At 42.2% G+C, this 17,056-nt stretch overlaps 1 protein-coding gene across 1 annotated transcript in view; it reads left to right on the top strand.

The window, feature by feature from the left end:
- Positions 1–17,056, top strand: part of DARS2 (aspartyl-tRNA synthetase 2, mitochondrial) — a 150,852-nt gene that overhangs the window by 21,102 nt on the left and 112,694 nt on the right. The window contains exons 5-9 of the mRNA XM_085599911.1: positions 491–590; positions 1,920–1,986; positions 3,112–3,213; positions 3,552–3,647; positions 5,808–5,931. Of these exons, the coding sequence (XP_085456037.1) occupies positions 491–590; positions 1,920–1,986; positions 3,112–3,213; positions 3,552–3,647; positions 5,808–5,931 (489 nt within the window). The remainder of the gene's footprint in view (positions 1–490; positions 591–1,919; positions 1,987–3,111; positions 3,214–3,551; positions 3,648–5,807; positions 5,932–17,056) is intronic.

Raw genomic sequence — 17,056 nt, 5'->3', positions numbered from 1 at the left:
GTCACAAACTGAGTTTGATCATGAAAATGTAAGTACTCATACCTTCTGACAACAGAGATTGGTTATTTAAGTAACGCCGCAAGGTCAATTTAAGGCTGTGTAGAGGGACATATTTTTAGATGTGATATGTCCTTTAATATAGTAATATAGTTAATATGGTGTTCCCAGGCTGAAGGGAATTGATCTGTATGAACGAGAGGAATCTGGAGGTATAAGGCATCACAAGTATGGTTATTGGAAAACTATTTTAAGATATTAACAAAATAGTGAAAGAAAAACTATAAAATGATAAGAAAGAATCTTGATAAATGAAGGAGAGTAGCACATTTTAAATTAAAAACTGAGCCAAGAATGAGTCTTCTATATTCCTATATGTGATGTGAATCCTGTACAATTTATCATTAAAGGAGGCTTGCAATATCACTGAAACTTATTAAGTATGACACTGGCTAGGTGCTTGTTCACTGTTCAGTATTGTTAATTTTCACAGATTTAAACAGCTTTGTCAGCCGCACCCATACTTGTGGTGAGTTGCGTTCAGCACACGTGGGCCAGGAAGTGACTCTCTGTGGATGGCTTCAATATGAGAGGTTAGTAATCTATGTTACCTAAGAGTTTTGGAATTGTGTTCAACAGAATCCTTTCCTGCTACACCCTAGCTTCCAACATTGCGGTTATTTTAAAAAATAATTCTCCATGCGTCAGATTTGAAGAGTGTAGCATATTTTGTCCTCGGGTAAGGTTGACATATATATGATTGTGGCATCATGGCTTGTCTATCTGCGGTGCGTTTCTCCCCTCTGTGCAGCCAGCCTGATGTATGACTTCCATTGCCTAATGTGCTTTTCAGACTGTTGCTATGCTTTCTTATTTGGAATGCAGCGTCATGCCTTTTTTGAATTTTGGTAGCTTTCTGCTTCCTCTGGTTTGCACTGGCTGTGGCTAGAGTGTTGTCTGGAAAACTAATATTAAAGGTCGTTCAGCATTTACCCATGTGTTCAGGAGTGTTGAAACCTATATGTTGCTACACCGTGATCTGAATAGCCATGTCCTGGCTGTAGCAGTGGTACTATAAGGTTTAGAAGAGGTGCATATTTAGTTTTATTCTGCAAGAAAATGTTTTGCCACAGCTCTGGATGTCAGCAATAAGTGTGTTTCCTAAACTCAGAAGATTTTGCTGCCTTTTGATGTGCACTGTTTCCTGTGGCGTGAAGTAGAATTTCTTTAGCGTGAGGAGGGATTCTCTAGGGGCTCAGTACCCATGTTAGAAGTTATTTATTAATATATTCGCGGGTGACATAGAGAGCCTGAAAGGTTATCTGAGCACAGACTGGAAGCCAGTGTTGTGTCATTAGGGCTTTGTTGTAGCGACTCCGCATTTTCTATAAGCTGTCAGTCTTACTGCAGCATTCTCAATGGCTTTTTGATGTGAGATTTGGTATTGCTGCAGATTGAGGTAGAGTGAGTTAGTATAATCACAGAATCCAATGCTTCCCATATGATTCCAGGTAACAGTTAAATACGATTTTGGCCTACAGGCAATCAAATTGTAAAGTTTCCTGATTAAATCTACCCAGATTTGTTTTACAGTCTCTCATTTTCTAGAACATATTGATCATAGTGTTACCAACAGTTAATGCTTTATCGGTACCTGTAGATTTATTTCTTTAGTTGGTCTCTGAATTCAGTGTATCTTTTAATTTCTCTAAATTCTCAGGTTATGTGGACACCAATCATCTAAAGAATCTCTGTGAATAGTGTACAGTACAGAGCCTACACCCACTTTTCATTTTCCACATTGATGTCTGGTATACATTTGTTCTGGAGAGTGCCAGTTTTGGCTTTTTTATCTCCTTCAACCTGTAGTTAGTTGGTTCATGTTATTTTTTTCTTATTTTTTGTTTGCTTTTTCTTCCCAGACAGGGTCTATTTGTGGTGCTGCGCGATTTTCACGGACTTATTCAGATAGTCATACCGCAGGACGAGGTAAGGGTTCATCATCTGGTATATAGTGGTACCTGGAGATGTATACAAACTGGGTGGATTCTCCCTTGATCGAAATCTGTAAATGAAAATATAGTCCACACAAAATAAGCCAATTCACACTTGTACAATCACACATTTAAAAAACTTTGGCAGCAGGGCATTCAAAAGTAATGTGCAGACATGATCCAACGTTGTGAACCTCAATTTCCCACCTGAAATCATCCTCCTACTAAGACTGCAGCATGGCCTGTAACCCTCATAAAATGTATGCAATGTAGAAGGGGGCATATGCAGTGGAAAGCACCACTCTTCATGCCTTTTTGCTGCTTTAACATGCAGCAGGGTGGAGCTGCCCTAGTTCTCCTTCAGGCTCCTATCAGTGATAGGCTGCTAAAGGACCTAGTGGCAAGGTCTAGTGGTATATCCGGTTCAGCCCTGCTGGTAAAGTTCTATTCCCTGCGTTTGTTATTTGGATCATTAGTATATTGCTTTATGTTTCTCCAAGATCACCTCAAAGGACAATGGAGATTGGGGGTGGGGAGTGGGAGTCTATGAGAGAGGAACGAAGGAGACAAGATAATGGCCCTGATTTAGAGTTGGGCAGACAATGGAAAATATTCAGATGTCCGGAGAAAGTTCCAAATTCGAAGGTGAACTGCCTTGTAGAATTTCTCCTCCGTGCTATCCTTACGGTGGAGAAAGTTTCAACAGTGTTTCACCTGAAGAATATTTACCAGTTACTAGTGACTTAGATAATTTCATGCATTCTACTTTACTGCAGATGTAGCATTTCCACCAACTGTCAGAGCATTTTCCATTCACAGCCAACTGTAAATTTGGTCTTATGTGTTTTCTGTCATACATGTAAGAGTCTTCTACCTACTGATTCTAATGCTTTCTAAAGAGTCCAGCAAACTGCTTTCTCTTCATGCTGAATTCGGGAACATCCGCTCCATCACATTCCCCTCGAAGGGCTTGTTGAAATATTTTCTTTTTCTGCAGTAGGTCAAGCAAAGGCTTTGCTATGGTCCTATGGCTTTGCCTGATAGCATGTTGTGTGATTGAAGGCACGTCTTCTTCATTCTGTTGTTCCCAAGGCTGAGCTTTCTTTTCTTTGCCTTGCAGTCCTGTTCCCACTTGAAGAAGCTCCTGATGGCGGCACCATTGGAGTCTGTGGTGCAAGTGAATGGGACAGTCATTGCGAGGCCTCAGGAACAGGCGAACCCGGTAAGATTTGCGCACCATTCATACTTTGAATGACGAAAAGGCCTGTAGCTGGGGCTTGAAAGAAAGTGCATCTACCTCCAACATATACATGCAGGCAGTACACACCCCTCTCTTCATTTGTGGCCTTCATACTTTCTGTTCAATTCGCCAACTTTTCATTTGGTTCGCAGTTTTATCCCTCTCTCACACACCATCTTCACTTTTAGCCTTTTCCTCGTTCATCTTTCAGTTGTCTGTTTCTTGTCCATTATCCCATTATGTTTCCCACTACGTATTTTAACCCACAAGACTAGCAACCCAATGTAAATGACTCTCATCTCTCCTAAACTTTATTTCAGAAAATGCCCACGGGTGATATAGAGGTTCAGCTGACACATGCCGAGATTCTCAACTCCTGCAAGAAGTTGCCATTTGAAATCAAGGACTTTACAAAGGTGGGCAATGTCCTGTGGTGATGAAGGTCTCTGAGGGAGTACAAGTTCATTAAGGATGCAGATCCTGTTGTAGGGGCAGATCCCATGGGAACCCCCTGTCCTCTAATGTCCTATTGATGGAAACATTAGTGCTGGGAATCTGTTGCAACTACAATCCGGATATGATTTGCGACTCTAGGCCAGCCAGTAAGGTAGTTAAGCTGGTTAATATACCTTCTATTATGATGTGCTTCTTTTCTGCCAGCAATGTCATGCCTTACGTAGCTATTTCTCTTCTCTTCTCCACCTTTTTCATAACAGGCAGCTTATGCTATAATTCTCAGGTTTCAAGCAATGTTGGCTGTGTCCCAAGCAGTGTGCAGTAAAATGCCTACATATACTCTGTATATCCTCCATAAGGAACATCTTTGTGGTGCACAGTTCGTATCTGTGTACGGCTGTAGAAAGTCTGATCCCATACTGCAGGGGACTCTGGCCTTGATTTAAAAGATAATGAGTCAAGAGGGAAGAATGGAGGCTCATGAATTGTTCATGGTACTGACCACCTTTTCAGCAATAGGGGAAGCAAGGCACCCTGTTCAAGAGTCCTTCCTCTTAGACTTCGCTCTCCTATACCAAACCCAACAAGTGTCTGTGACGTTTGAGAGAGTGATGACACTGGATCAAACTGCCAGTTTCCACCAGCATACTGAAGTGCAGTTCCTGAAGTATCCAGTCATTGAATCCATAAAGTCAAAGGCCTCTAGATTACCAAACCTTGTGCTGATCCAGAATCACCATCTGGTTGAATTTCCCTCCCAGTCGTAATGCCCAAATTCATGTGCATTTGACCTGGACATCCATTTCATTGTGAATTGTGGCTTACCTCTCACTTACCAACTGCGTGAAACTATGTTAAAAATATATTTGTTTAGTAGTTTCTTATCTAGGTGGGCTAATGCCAATACAATGGTGGCAACCATCATTTTACATCAGTCATACAAAAGGTGATAGGTAGAATGTTTACAGAAAGCCTAGCTATTGGCACTCTCTCAAAGTAGCATTCCAAGCCATCGTTTTTCGCTCACTGCGCCAGTTTAGACAAGCCCACATCACGCAAATCAGTACTTTGTGTGACTGAAGCTGCATTTTACACATTTGGCACAAGTGTAACCATTCCTCATATAAGTTTAGGAAAAACATAAGTTTATACTGTTGCAGAGTGTGGCTGACTAAAGCTGCTGAATGTTATTGACCTCCTAAAGTCTGTTGCACATTACTTGACCCCAGTCTCCATACATCAATTGGATTGTTCAAACAGGTTTCTTACCGCAGTGTCTTTCACTTACCATTTGATAGGATAAATCTGTTTCATTATCAAATGGATGAGGTACTCCAGCAGTACAAAATGGGCACAGTCATGGTAAAATACCTTCATTACATTCAAGTGGTAAGGACCAGATTCTAGTCCTCCTTGGCGTCCTCCAAGGCTTTTCAGACGTCCAAAGGAAGGACCATTTTCTTCCCAAACTTCTCATCAGTGCTTCCTCTTATTCCACCTCAACCTCCTAATCTAAAAGGAGACTTTTCAGGGGGAACCAAGCAAGTACCCTAGCCATCAACAAAGACTAGTAAGTGGTCATCACTTACTTGATGTGACTTATTGCAGTGCTAGATAATTCTGTTATTGTTTTGGCATAAATTACACGAATGTGGTAAAGGGTACCTATATTTTGGAGCCCATTTACAGTGCGAAGTACACAAATGGGTTATAATAATTGGCCCGTCCTTTCAGCTTGCAAAAATAACTATCAAAACTCTCGTGGCTACGGTATTTGATTCATAACAGAAGCAGGCTTACCATACCATACCAAGTCACCGTGGACACTATGTTGCTGTTCTGAGCTTTCCTTTCACAAACTATTGGAATCTGGTACTTTATCGCACCTGGTACACTTGAAGTAAGCCAAGCCTTCATCTCCCATATTCTTTAGGTAGTTAAAAAAAAGCCCAACATTGAAATTCTGGTGCCTCCATAAAAAAAGATTTCCTATGCGTAGTGTTTATATGTAAGCTCCAGCAGCGCTGGAGGTTGTGCTCTAATTTTGGGATATTACGTACAGGGCATAAATATTGCTGACCCATTCCGGCTCATTGTGTGTCTCGTTCTGTGTTTCTCAGAAAACAGAGTCACTAAGGATGCAGTACCGCTATCTGGACCTGCGCAGCCAGCAGCTGCAGTACAATCTTCGTTTGAGGTCTCGGATGGTGATGAGGATGCGAGAGTACCTCTGCAATCTGCATGGTGAGACAAGACTGTGTGCCTTTAGTTTTGCCTGTATGACAGTTTGTAATTCTCTCCAATCCCACCTTACCTTTGGGCAGTTCAGGACTTATTCAACCATTATCTCTGTGTCCCTCTTCCCTGTATGTCTGCATTTATGAGGTGGAAGCAACCTTCCTGGAGGATGTTCCACGCAATGTCTACCTTTATGTTATTTCATTTTGCCCCACACCCATATGTGGCGTGTATCGCTTACTTTTGCTTACCATTCATTGTATTTTTTTACCCTGTCTTCTCAAAGTGTGTCCTATATTCTATGTCACACTAGCTGCAGGACCCTGTTGGGTCAGGGGGGTAACTTTGGGCAAGGGTTCTAGCGGGTGTCTTTGCTGTCTTTTCTCTGCTCAAGCCAGAGCCAGCTTGGCCTCTGGAGATCTCAGAGTGAAGCTGTAAGGGCTCTCCAGCAATGAGTCTGTCCTCCATTGGCAAGTAGGCCCAAAGTGTGAGACACCAGAAATGCTTGTGACATTTCTGTAGAAAAGATAGTGAGCCCAGGTGTAAGTGGTGAGTACTTTATCGGGATACTCAAGTTCATGTCCAACCAGCAGTTACGGCTGGCTCACAGAACATTACTCATAAGGTCTATGGAGCATTCCTTAACCCAAGAGCATTCTACCATGGGCACACTCAACCATAAGCAACATGCCAACACTTCTCCATCTCTACAATCATCATTTCATTTACACTATGCAAAGTTCAAACGCAAACCACAACAAACAGGTAGACTATTAAAATGGAAAACAAGAATTAGGAAACTACATGGCAACCTTGGGAAGAATTCATACACCACCCAAGCTCCTTAAGTTTCCTAATACATGAAAAACCCTCTTGAATAAGGATGTTTTTTTGGTCAAATGTCCTTTCTCATGCAGGCTGGACATTGTCACTAACCATCACATCATCTGCCTGACCCAGTCTTTCACTCACACCTTCTTTCATATTACTTGGAACCACAGATATTTTACTCTTGCTCCACACCTTACTGGAGTCTAATATCATTACATCCCCTTTTACATTCTTTACCCACTCAGGAATAGAGACCCTGCCTTCTGCTGTGCTTGACCTTGCGCTTTTCCTAATTCTCACCCAATCGAACTAAACAATACCAACACCCTTCCACGTCTTCCCTTCATCTTCACTACCTTCCTCACATCACACACATTTTTCTGTTTACTAGGATCATTTCCTACACATCCATTCCTTATTCAACAGCCCCCAGTAACTTTTTATCTTGACAGTGTGAAAGGAACAACCCCTCTACTGACATGAGTGGTGTTCTTGCCTCATAGCATTCTTCTGGACATTTCCTACCACGCAAGCGATTCAGTCATACTAACTGGAAATGATCCTTCACCACCTTGATAAAACTGTTGGGATGGTAAAACAAAGTTTTCATGCGCCTTATTCAGATCAAACAAAAATACTTCTCCACCTCCTTCATCATCAGTTTGGCTCCATAGTCTGTGACCAATTCTTCTGGATAGCCTTAGCTATTAAAGATGTCTTTTAGTAATTGCTACGCGCTCCTTATTGTTACATTATCCACCAACCTAACCTCCAGCCACTTGGAATAATAATCCAATATCACAATAGCAAACATAGATGTCCTCCTTGTTACTCCAACTAGACTAGAAACATCTAATGCTAACTTACTCCATAGATGTTTAGGCAGCTGTACGGCTTTCGCAGTCAAATGTTTAGTGACGTGGAACTGATCACGTCATCCAAAACACACACTCTCCTCCATGATGCTGCACAGCTCTATCAAGGGCTGCTTCACAAACATCCTCATTAACTCTTCTCTTCATTGCCGTAATGCACACACCGGCTTCATGGAAAAGCTCCAAAGTTATTATACCCTCAGATCAGTAGGAATGACTAACAAAAACCCAATCTTGTGATGGTGCTTGTCCTCATAGTCAATTCCTCAACAACATGTTTATAAGCCATCTTCACCTCCAAATCACCACTTCTCGGCCACAGTCACAAATAAAATGCTTCATTCGTGAAAGACACAAATCCTTCTCAAATTTGTCGAACCACTCTTCTTCAGACTAAGCTCAGTTTAACACACCACCTTTACTACTCATCACACATTCTTCATTCTCTTCTTCAAACACTCGTTCACTATCTTGTGACAGAGCATCAGCTGCTGCATTTTTTCTACAGCCACATTGTTGGAAATCAGTTGCTGGTTGAGGGGGATGAAACCCTACTCTAGCAGGGACCACATTTCCTGTCCGAGTGAATTCACATAAAACCCAAAATGTACCTGTGATGTACCCTCTGGTAGCATGGCATAAAATCAGTTAGGCTTAACTTGGAGGCAATGCGTAAAGTATTTTCGCAGCACTTCAAATAGTGATAAAGTGAAACACAGCACAAGAAAAATCCCACCCCAATGTAGAAATATAGAGTAAAATTTAATAAACAATTTTACACCAAACAAACAAAAATCCAATCAGTAGAATCAAAGAAGCAATTTTAAAGATTTAGGTAAAATAGTGCCAAAAGGACAAAGCACCAACTGTGGTTATCTGGTCATGCTGGATCGGGACAAAGTCACAAGTTCACACTGACTGTGATGGAGTGTGGGCCAGATACAGTGAACTAGATAGGCCCGCTGAGCAAGGTACCTTAAATCCTGGTTGCCTAGCATTGCGAGGTCCCACAGCGAGTATACAGCGGTTCTAAGGGGCTGCGATGCAAGGTCCCACGTTGAAGATGCATCACGCAGTGGCGATTCTGGAGAGCTGCGATGCCAGGTCCTGCGTCGAGGATGGGTAACACAGTGGTGGTTCCGAGGAGCTCTGAGGTCCTGCATCTGGGATGTATCACACAGTAGCAATTCTGATGGGAGACTGAAGGCAATGAGTTGAAACATGTAGACCACCACGATCACTATTTTAGATATAGACACTACAGGTCAATCTAACCTAATTTGGTGTCTCACATTTGTTTTTAACTATTGTCTTATTGCTCCATATTACATTTTTAGGGAGTTAAACAAAGACGATTTTTAACCTCTCCTTTTCACTCACTTACACCACTGTTGTGAATAATCCTGCTCCACTGTAATCCGGTGTTGAAGCACACCCGGGTGGCATTCGGCTACTCTGGTGGGACCCCAATGATGAAGCATGTAACCAACTAGGTTGGTGAGTGAGGGGTCTTTTTAGAAAAGGAAGTCTTCCCTTTTTTTCTATAGGAACCTCCTCATCTCGTAGATATCCTATATCCACGGAATTACTCCTTTATTTGTTTCGGAAAAGGTTTATTTCGCCAGGTTAAAATGGCAGTTTAAAACTGCTCTCACAGGCTGCAGTGGTAGGCCTGAGACATGTTTAAAAGGGATACTTAAACAAATTTTCCTGAGCACCACTATGTGTGTTTTAAAGAATGATAGTCCAATTTGTCTTCTTTCCAGTCCGATGTTTATTTTCAAGATACTTTCTTCAACGGTCACAATTGATCCTCTTCTGGCATGCTACAATATTCTCCACATAGCCAACACGTGTTTCGTCAGACACGATGCGTTTGCATCTCTGACTTCATCAGGGCTATAAGCAACTAAACAACATAAGTCTAAGTCTCATTTCAAATACTTGATAAGATCACAGTCACCATATCACCCTTGTGCTTGGCGATCTCCAGATAATTTATCATGATTCTAACTGCTTCAATACATGTACCACATTGGAGACTTAATCTTTGTACATACACAAATGAAAGAGGGAATTTGTTAAAGCGCAGCTCATAACACATCAAAGTATTCTCGAAGGTATTTCTCATTTGGTGTAAGATATCTGGTCACACTATATACATATAGCAGTAATTACATGTGCACCAAATCACAACAAAGTGTTGTATATGTTATAAAAATCACCACCAACCCAGTGACTAACACAAATTGCTCCTTCATTTCTCTGGTTAATGAGCTCACCTCTCACAATCTCTCTAGTTCCAGACGTCAAAATATTGATTTCTGTTCAATCAAGAGCACAAGGTAGAAAGTCACTATCCATTAGCCATAGTGCTCATTGCAAAGATATGGCATATGATATTCCATCTGAAGTTAATACAAAAATCTTACCACCATTCCTTTCTGTTCTTGATCCAAGACAATACATACCCCAGTTAAAATCTTTTTAGCCTGCAAACAGTACATATGTGTCAAAGAAACGTATATCTCAACCCTAGAACCACAATTCTCATCATTATCTTCATGTCAAGTTCACAATATTCACCTGATCTAATATGGATGCACAAGTGTCCCTTACCAGTATCCGAGCCAGCGCATTAGATTACAGCGTGTTGTACACGGTCTCCCAATTCACCCTCTTAGGCTAGTTTCGGCCCGCCAATAATAGTGGTCCCAATATCCACCCGCACGGTCTATTCTCATCACTAAACAACAGCGCTCGTACTCTATCTCCCCGCCGTGCATGAAACGAATGTCCAAAGACTGGTTCTCAAAGTAAAAATTCATCAGATTTACTTAATAGTTTGTCTCTTAAAAACTCATTTTCTGACAGATGTCAGTTTGTAAAAAATCCGGTGCATTGGGTATTAATTAGGATATAATTTGTGAGGGGGGGCCCGAAATTTCGACTGTCTAGGGGCCTCCACTGGGTTTGATACAGCACTGCGCTCAATTACCGAGTGGCTAGACTCTGCTCCTTTCAGTGCCTTCAAGGCAAATGCCACACCCTCCTCCTTGAAATTTGTTGAAAAGCACCAAGGACACTGCCTTTCACATCTGCCATCACAATGCTTTTGTCATGTGTGGCTGCATTTTTTAAAGAGTTAATTGATACAATTCCTTCTTTCTTTGAACCAAAAGCCTTGGAGGTGAAGTGAACTCAGCAAAATTTTAAATGAAGAGTGCAACAAAATGTGCAAAAAAAACCCAAGTAATCCCAAGAATGTCCACAATTAGTCTGGTCTATGGGAATAGGAGCATCACTAATAGCTCACAAAACATTTTCTTGGGTATATCCTGATTTCCAGACCACCAAAGCTCAAAATATCTTCCTATATGTACGTACCCCTTCTACATCCTGGAATAACAAATGCATGGATCTCCGGAAGAAAGCAGAAGCATCATGCATCACAAAAGGTGTTATATTGCTAGCTTTGCAGTGCTAGTCCACCTGCCTATCTAGAGTTGTAAATACCAACCATCAAAATTCTGTAATATTAGGCAATGGATGCATAATTGACCCCCACCCATTGTTCTGTTTAGCTCACCCAAGTCCACACATATTAGGTGTTCACTGGATATGCATGCTAAAACAACTAGGGAAAGCCAATCACAACTTTCTATCTCTTCAATAAAGTCAAGATCCACTAACAGTTTTAGCTCCTTCCTTTGCTCATCACTTAATCCCACCGGTTCTTTACTATCCTTAAACTAGGAGTATCATCTTTCTTCTATATCTTTTATAAGTGAAACCTTTTAATTTCCCTAAGGCATCTGAAAATAATTTTGGAAATCTGCCCTCTTTTTTATCTTCAGACACATACCTAATCTCATTCGAGCAAGCCTTTTGATCAGGGCCACATCCTAACAAACTTGACCCATCTTTCACTGCATTAATGGTGGCCTTCTCTGAAGTTTTGATAAAAAAGAATCTGAAATTCTTCCAAAACCGCCAACAGTTTCTTGTCATATGCAAACGTTATAACCTTGGGTTATGAGTGAAATTCTTGCATTTATTTAATACCTGCCTTGCAATCGGTTCTGCCATCATATCTCCTTCTACTTTTCATACTAAAACTTTGCTGTATAGAAGATGTCTTTCATATCCTCTATTGCAAACATATAACCTTCCCCATCTTCATTGTTATCCTCCTTGACTGGTGCTTTACCTCTTACTTTATCAGTCTCCACGCAATATTCACAATTTGTTTGTCTCCCAGCTCACTTTGCAAACCCTAGCAAAGCGCCTCATCTTTGTACACTTTTAACACACAATGCCCCATCCTTAACAATTCTTAGTTTTCCCAAGATGCTTATTGCTTCACATTAGAAGCAACCGTTGCCATTGCATTTAGTATTTTTTTCTGACCAGTTTTCAGTTTTTTTTAATAGGGCCTCTTGACTTAAACCAACACTAACATTACCCACCTCCCTGGATAACTGTACTTGGTCGACAGCTATTTCCGATATATAGTTACTGTTAAATTTGGGGGTCTCTACTTGGCACAGGTAGGTACTTGTGACAAATAGGGACCCTTGCCTCAAGTCAGGGTAAGGGGGTACACTCCTAAAATAACCCCTGCTCACCCCCTTGGTAGCTTGGCACGAGCAGACAGGCTTATCTCAGAGGCAGTGTGTAAAGCATTTGTGACCACATACAGTAATCCAGTGACAACACTACAAATGGACACCACACAGGTTTTATATAAAAAATAAGTATACTTTATATAGATTTACCACAAGACCATAAACGACAAAAATACACAATTCTATTACTTTAAGATGGTAGTTTTTAGCTTAGTTCAGTTCAGTTCTTAAGATGCGACACTTTGCGCCAATGTACCTTACGATGTGTTGCGCTTCCCCGACAAGTAATGTCTCAGCGATGGAAATGCGGCAAGGTTCTGGTGCAAAGAAATAAAGACGTGAAGATCTTCCAGATGCGGCACGCTTCTCCGGGGATGCGAGAAGTTCTCGGTTCGATGCGTGGACTGCAGCAGCGACACCCTTTGTTCAGAAGTGCGACGGAAACAGCTTCAGCTGCGACACTCTTCTCCCAGTTTGCGGGAAGCTTTCGCACAATGCGACAACTACAGCGGCGACATCCTTGTTCAGAAATGCGACAGCAGCAGCTCCGACGGCGGCGCGTTTCTCTTGGGATGCGAGGCACTTTCCTTGATGCGGTGCAATGCGACAGTTCCAGCGGCGACACCCTCGTTCAGAAGTGCGACGGCAGCAACGGCGACATGCTTCTTCCTCTTTGCGAGACCCTTCTCTTGATGCGGTGCAGTGCGTCAACTCCAGCGGCGACACCCTTGTTCAGAAGTGCGACGGCAGGCAGCAGTGACGGCGACACGCTTCCTCTTCGTTGCGAGACGCTTCTTACGATGCGGTGCAGTGCGACAACTCCAGCGGCGACACCCTTGTTCAGAAGTGCGACGGCAGCAGCAGCGACACGCTTCGGCTTCGTTGAGTCGCGCTTCCAGCTCCTTGCGACACGCAGTCCCTCAGAAGGCCCAAAACAGCAGCAGGCACTTCCAAAGAACTCTGGGGAGATGAGGGTTGAAGTCTGTTGTCCCTGAGACTTCAGCAGGAGGCAAGCTCTGTTCCAAGCCCTTGGAGATCCTTACAAGTTGAAATAAGCACACAAAGTCTCTTCTCCTTCCTTTGACAGTCAGGCAAACCACTGCAGGCCAATCCCCCAAGCAGCACTTCGGCTTAGGGATAGTCTCTCCTCAGTTTCTTCAGGTTCCGCTCCTCGTAAAGGTTTCTTCTTGTTCCAAAAGTGATCTAAATTCTTGGGATCAGGTTCCCACTACTTGTACCCCAAAATCCTTTGTTCTCTGAGGAGAGAGGGGCCTTTGCCCAGTCCAAATCAGTTCCTGAGCACTCTGTTTACCAGACTTCTCCTTTCCTTTCACAGTGTAGGGCAGAAACATCAGACGCCCCACAGGAGGTGGAGCCAGCATTGTGGAAGGCAAGTACAGCCCTGGAGCACTTTGTTGACAGGATTCCTTCTCTTCATTCACTGTGCAGGGCAGAGACATCAGCCGCTCCCCAGGAGGTGGAGCCAGCATTGTGGAAGGAAGGCACAGCCCTATTCAAGGTTCAGGTGTGACCCCTCCCTCCCATCTAGATGCAGATCTCTCTATTCACCACTGGGCTGACTCATCCTGTCTCTTGGAATCCCCCAGAAACCAAACAAAGGAATACACAACCTAGCAGAGGCAGGCTTGAAAGGTTAGGCAACAAAATACCTACTTTATAAAAGTGGTATTTTTAAACACAGAATGTTAAAACCACCTTCACTAAAAGATGTATTTTATCATTCTGAGTTCAGGCATACTAAACTCGAATTTCTACCATGTTCTCTGAGTCAGTTAAGATTATAAACATGTAATAATCTAACAGCCCATTCTGGCCTATGGAGAACAGGTAGCCTTGCAATAGTGAAAAACGAAAATGGCTTTAATTCACTATTAGGACATGCCACACACATCAGGGCATGTCCTACCTTATACTTACAATGCACCCTGCCCTTGGGCCTACCATATGGGTGTCTGATATGAAGAAAAGGGAAGGTTTAGGGACTGGCAAGTGGGTGCACTTGCCCAGTCAGCATGACAGTACCAGACTGCACACAGGCTCTGCAATGGCAGACCTTAGACACATTTTACAGGGCTGCTTCTGTGGGTGGCACAACCAGTGCTGCAAGCCCACCAGCAGCATTTGGATTTACAAGCCCTGGGCACACTCAGTGCACTATACTAGGGTCTGACAAGTAAACCAAATCAGTCAATCATGGAATCACTAATCAATACATTCATTTACAATAGGGAGAGCATGTGCACTTTAGCACTGATCAGCAGTGGTAAAGTGCCCAGAGTCATAAATCAGCCAACAGCAGGTCAGAAAAAACACAGGAGGAAGGCAAAACGTTCAGGGATGACCCTGCAAAAAGGGCCAAGTCCAACAGTTACCTACATTTTCTGTTCCTCTTGAGTAGATACAGCTTATTCTAGGGTTGTAATCTCAGTTGACTACAAGCAGGCCTGCCTTTTTGTGTTCATTTTGTTCACCAATTGGCCTCTATTAATCTCTTGTATGAAATCTCCATGGTTACAAATGGTCACTGATGCTCTAGTAATTGCCACATAACTATCTAACCATTCACCAGGTAATTGAACACATTGGAAACACGTTCTTCCTTGGGTAGTATCTCTTATCCACATTTCTACCCCTGTGGCATATTCGTTCAGAGTTTGATCATTGCGTTCTCCACACTCTGTTACTTCTTCAATCAGTAAACGTTTCATAAAAGTACATTCTTCAATCCCCAAGCAATATTTAAAAAGAGATAGATTTCTTTTTGCTATGAAAATGTCCCCATTCTTTTCATTGAGGTCCATGTCAAAACACTCCTTCAACTGTAGCCAATCCAGTGGTGAAGGACCCAATACTGAGAGAAACTGAGGAGGAGTTACACTTTCCAAGTCAGTATACCAATAAGTATATGAAAGGCTTACACCAAAACAGTAATGTGGGTTGATGAGTTCCTGCCAAACTCACTCTTTTTGCACGGTAATAGAGAGTGGTTGCAGAATTACCAGTGTCGCCATGGAAACACCACAGTATGTGTAGTAAGCAATAATCAACTGACTAGTCATGATGCCCTTTCAGGTAAGCTCAGTTTTGTTGACAATGATGCAGCACTTCGTGCCACTGTCCAACGCTGTCCAGATGCCTTAACTGAAACCCTAAAAGTAGAGTACCAAAATTTCCTTGGAAACCAAAGTGCATCATAGACATGCTGCAATACACCAGCATATGTAATCAAAGATGACGTCACTTTGATACATTACATGATGACGCCTAAGCATGTGGAGCTGATCGTCTGGGGAACATATGGGTCAATAATGGAGCACTGACCATTAGTACCTATGCTCCAGGTCTGGAAATAGTTTCTATTAAGGCACATTGATTCCATGCTGCTCCTTATTCTGGAGTCTTTCCCTTCACATCCAGTGACACAAGCATGACAGTCATTCACAGGCTTGTGCAGGAGCCGGCATGGTGATAGTGGAAGTACTCTGGCTCACTCATTGCCACTGTAGAGACCACACTGTGCACGGATGCAGATGGCAAATACTTTATTGGAGTACTCAAGTTCACATTCAACCTGTAACAGCCACTGGCAGCAACTGCTGACCCACATAACTTTACCACACAAAGCTTTATAGAGCATCCCTCAATCCCACATGCAATCCATCATGCGCACACTTCAAAGCTAAGCAACATACAAACATTTCCCTTTGTCACAGGTGATGGCAGCAACAAACCTAGTATGCAGACTCACTGCTGAGGTCCATATGCACTATGCAACAGACAGAGAAGAAAGTGTATTAAAGAGGGAGAAAGTATACACTAGCTGTGTATGTTGTAATTTCTAGGTTGGCAAGGCTACTATAGTAACACCAAAGAGCAGGAAACATTAAGCGGGATGCCCCCTCCCCCCCCCCCCAGCTTTTTGAAGTGAAGAATCAGGAAATTCATATAGGATGCATTGAGGAATTCAGGTGTCCACAAGAACAGTAGACCCATTGGGGAGTCCTACACATCCGCAGACTCCACAAAAGATAACTTACCTACCAGGAGGACGAATTGGCTTTTCTGCGGAATGACATTGAACCCTGTTTGCCCAGGGAGACATAGCAGGCATTCATGGAACACACAGCTGACAGCATCTGTTCGAGACTGAAGAAGAACCTGGGATATTCAGCAGGGCTATTGAAAGGCTAAATAGTTTGGCTGCGTTTGGACTTTTACCTTAAAAACGCGATAAGCATAAACTAAATAAATTCCAGAAATATAATTACACGCCCTCAGCAATGTAACGGTCTTAAGTACGACAAGTGTCATACAAAAATTCAACACTAACAATCCATAAAGACACATTACAACCATAATTAATCGCCTTCAGTTGCGTATTGTTAAAATTGCTGTACAAAATACTAGGAACAGTCCATTTTATTAGTCGGCTTTATCCATGAAGACCAAAGTACTTGCAGATATTAACACAAAATGTATTCACATTCTTTCCACACGCTTGCATTCCTTCTTGTCCAAAGCTTAGAAAAAAAAGTACAGTAGCAAAACTTACTCTGTTTAAAAGTCTAGTGTAATAAAATGCTATTGCATCTGTCACAGTCTGCATAGGATTAGCCACTAAGTCTGTAATTAAATAAGGTCTTCTTAAATCAGAGAATTGGGAACAGATGCAAATATTGTGAATAAGAGTTTCACAATCAAAATTACAGAGCCTTCACGTGCTTTCTGTATTGTTACGCCATAATTTCATGAACTTTTAAAGATGTATATGCTAAA

Source organism: Triturus cristatus, chromosome 4_2 (genome assembly GCF_964204655.1).
Source record: "Triturus cristatus chromosome 4_2, aTriCri1.1, whole genome shotgun sequence".
Lineage (NCBI taxonomy): Eukaryota > Metazoa > Chordata > Amphibia > Caudata > Salamandridae > Triturus > Triturus cristatus.
Note: the sequence above shows the minus strand (reverse complement) of the source record. Positions and strands in the feature narration are given on the sequence as shown.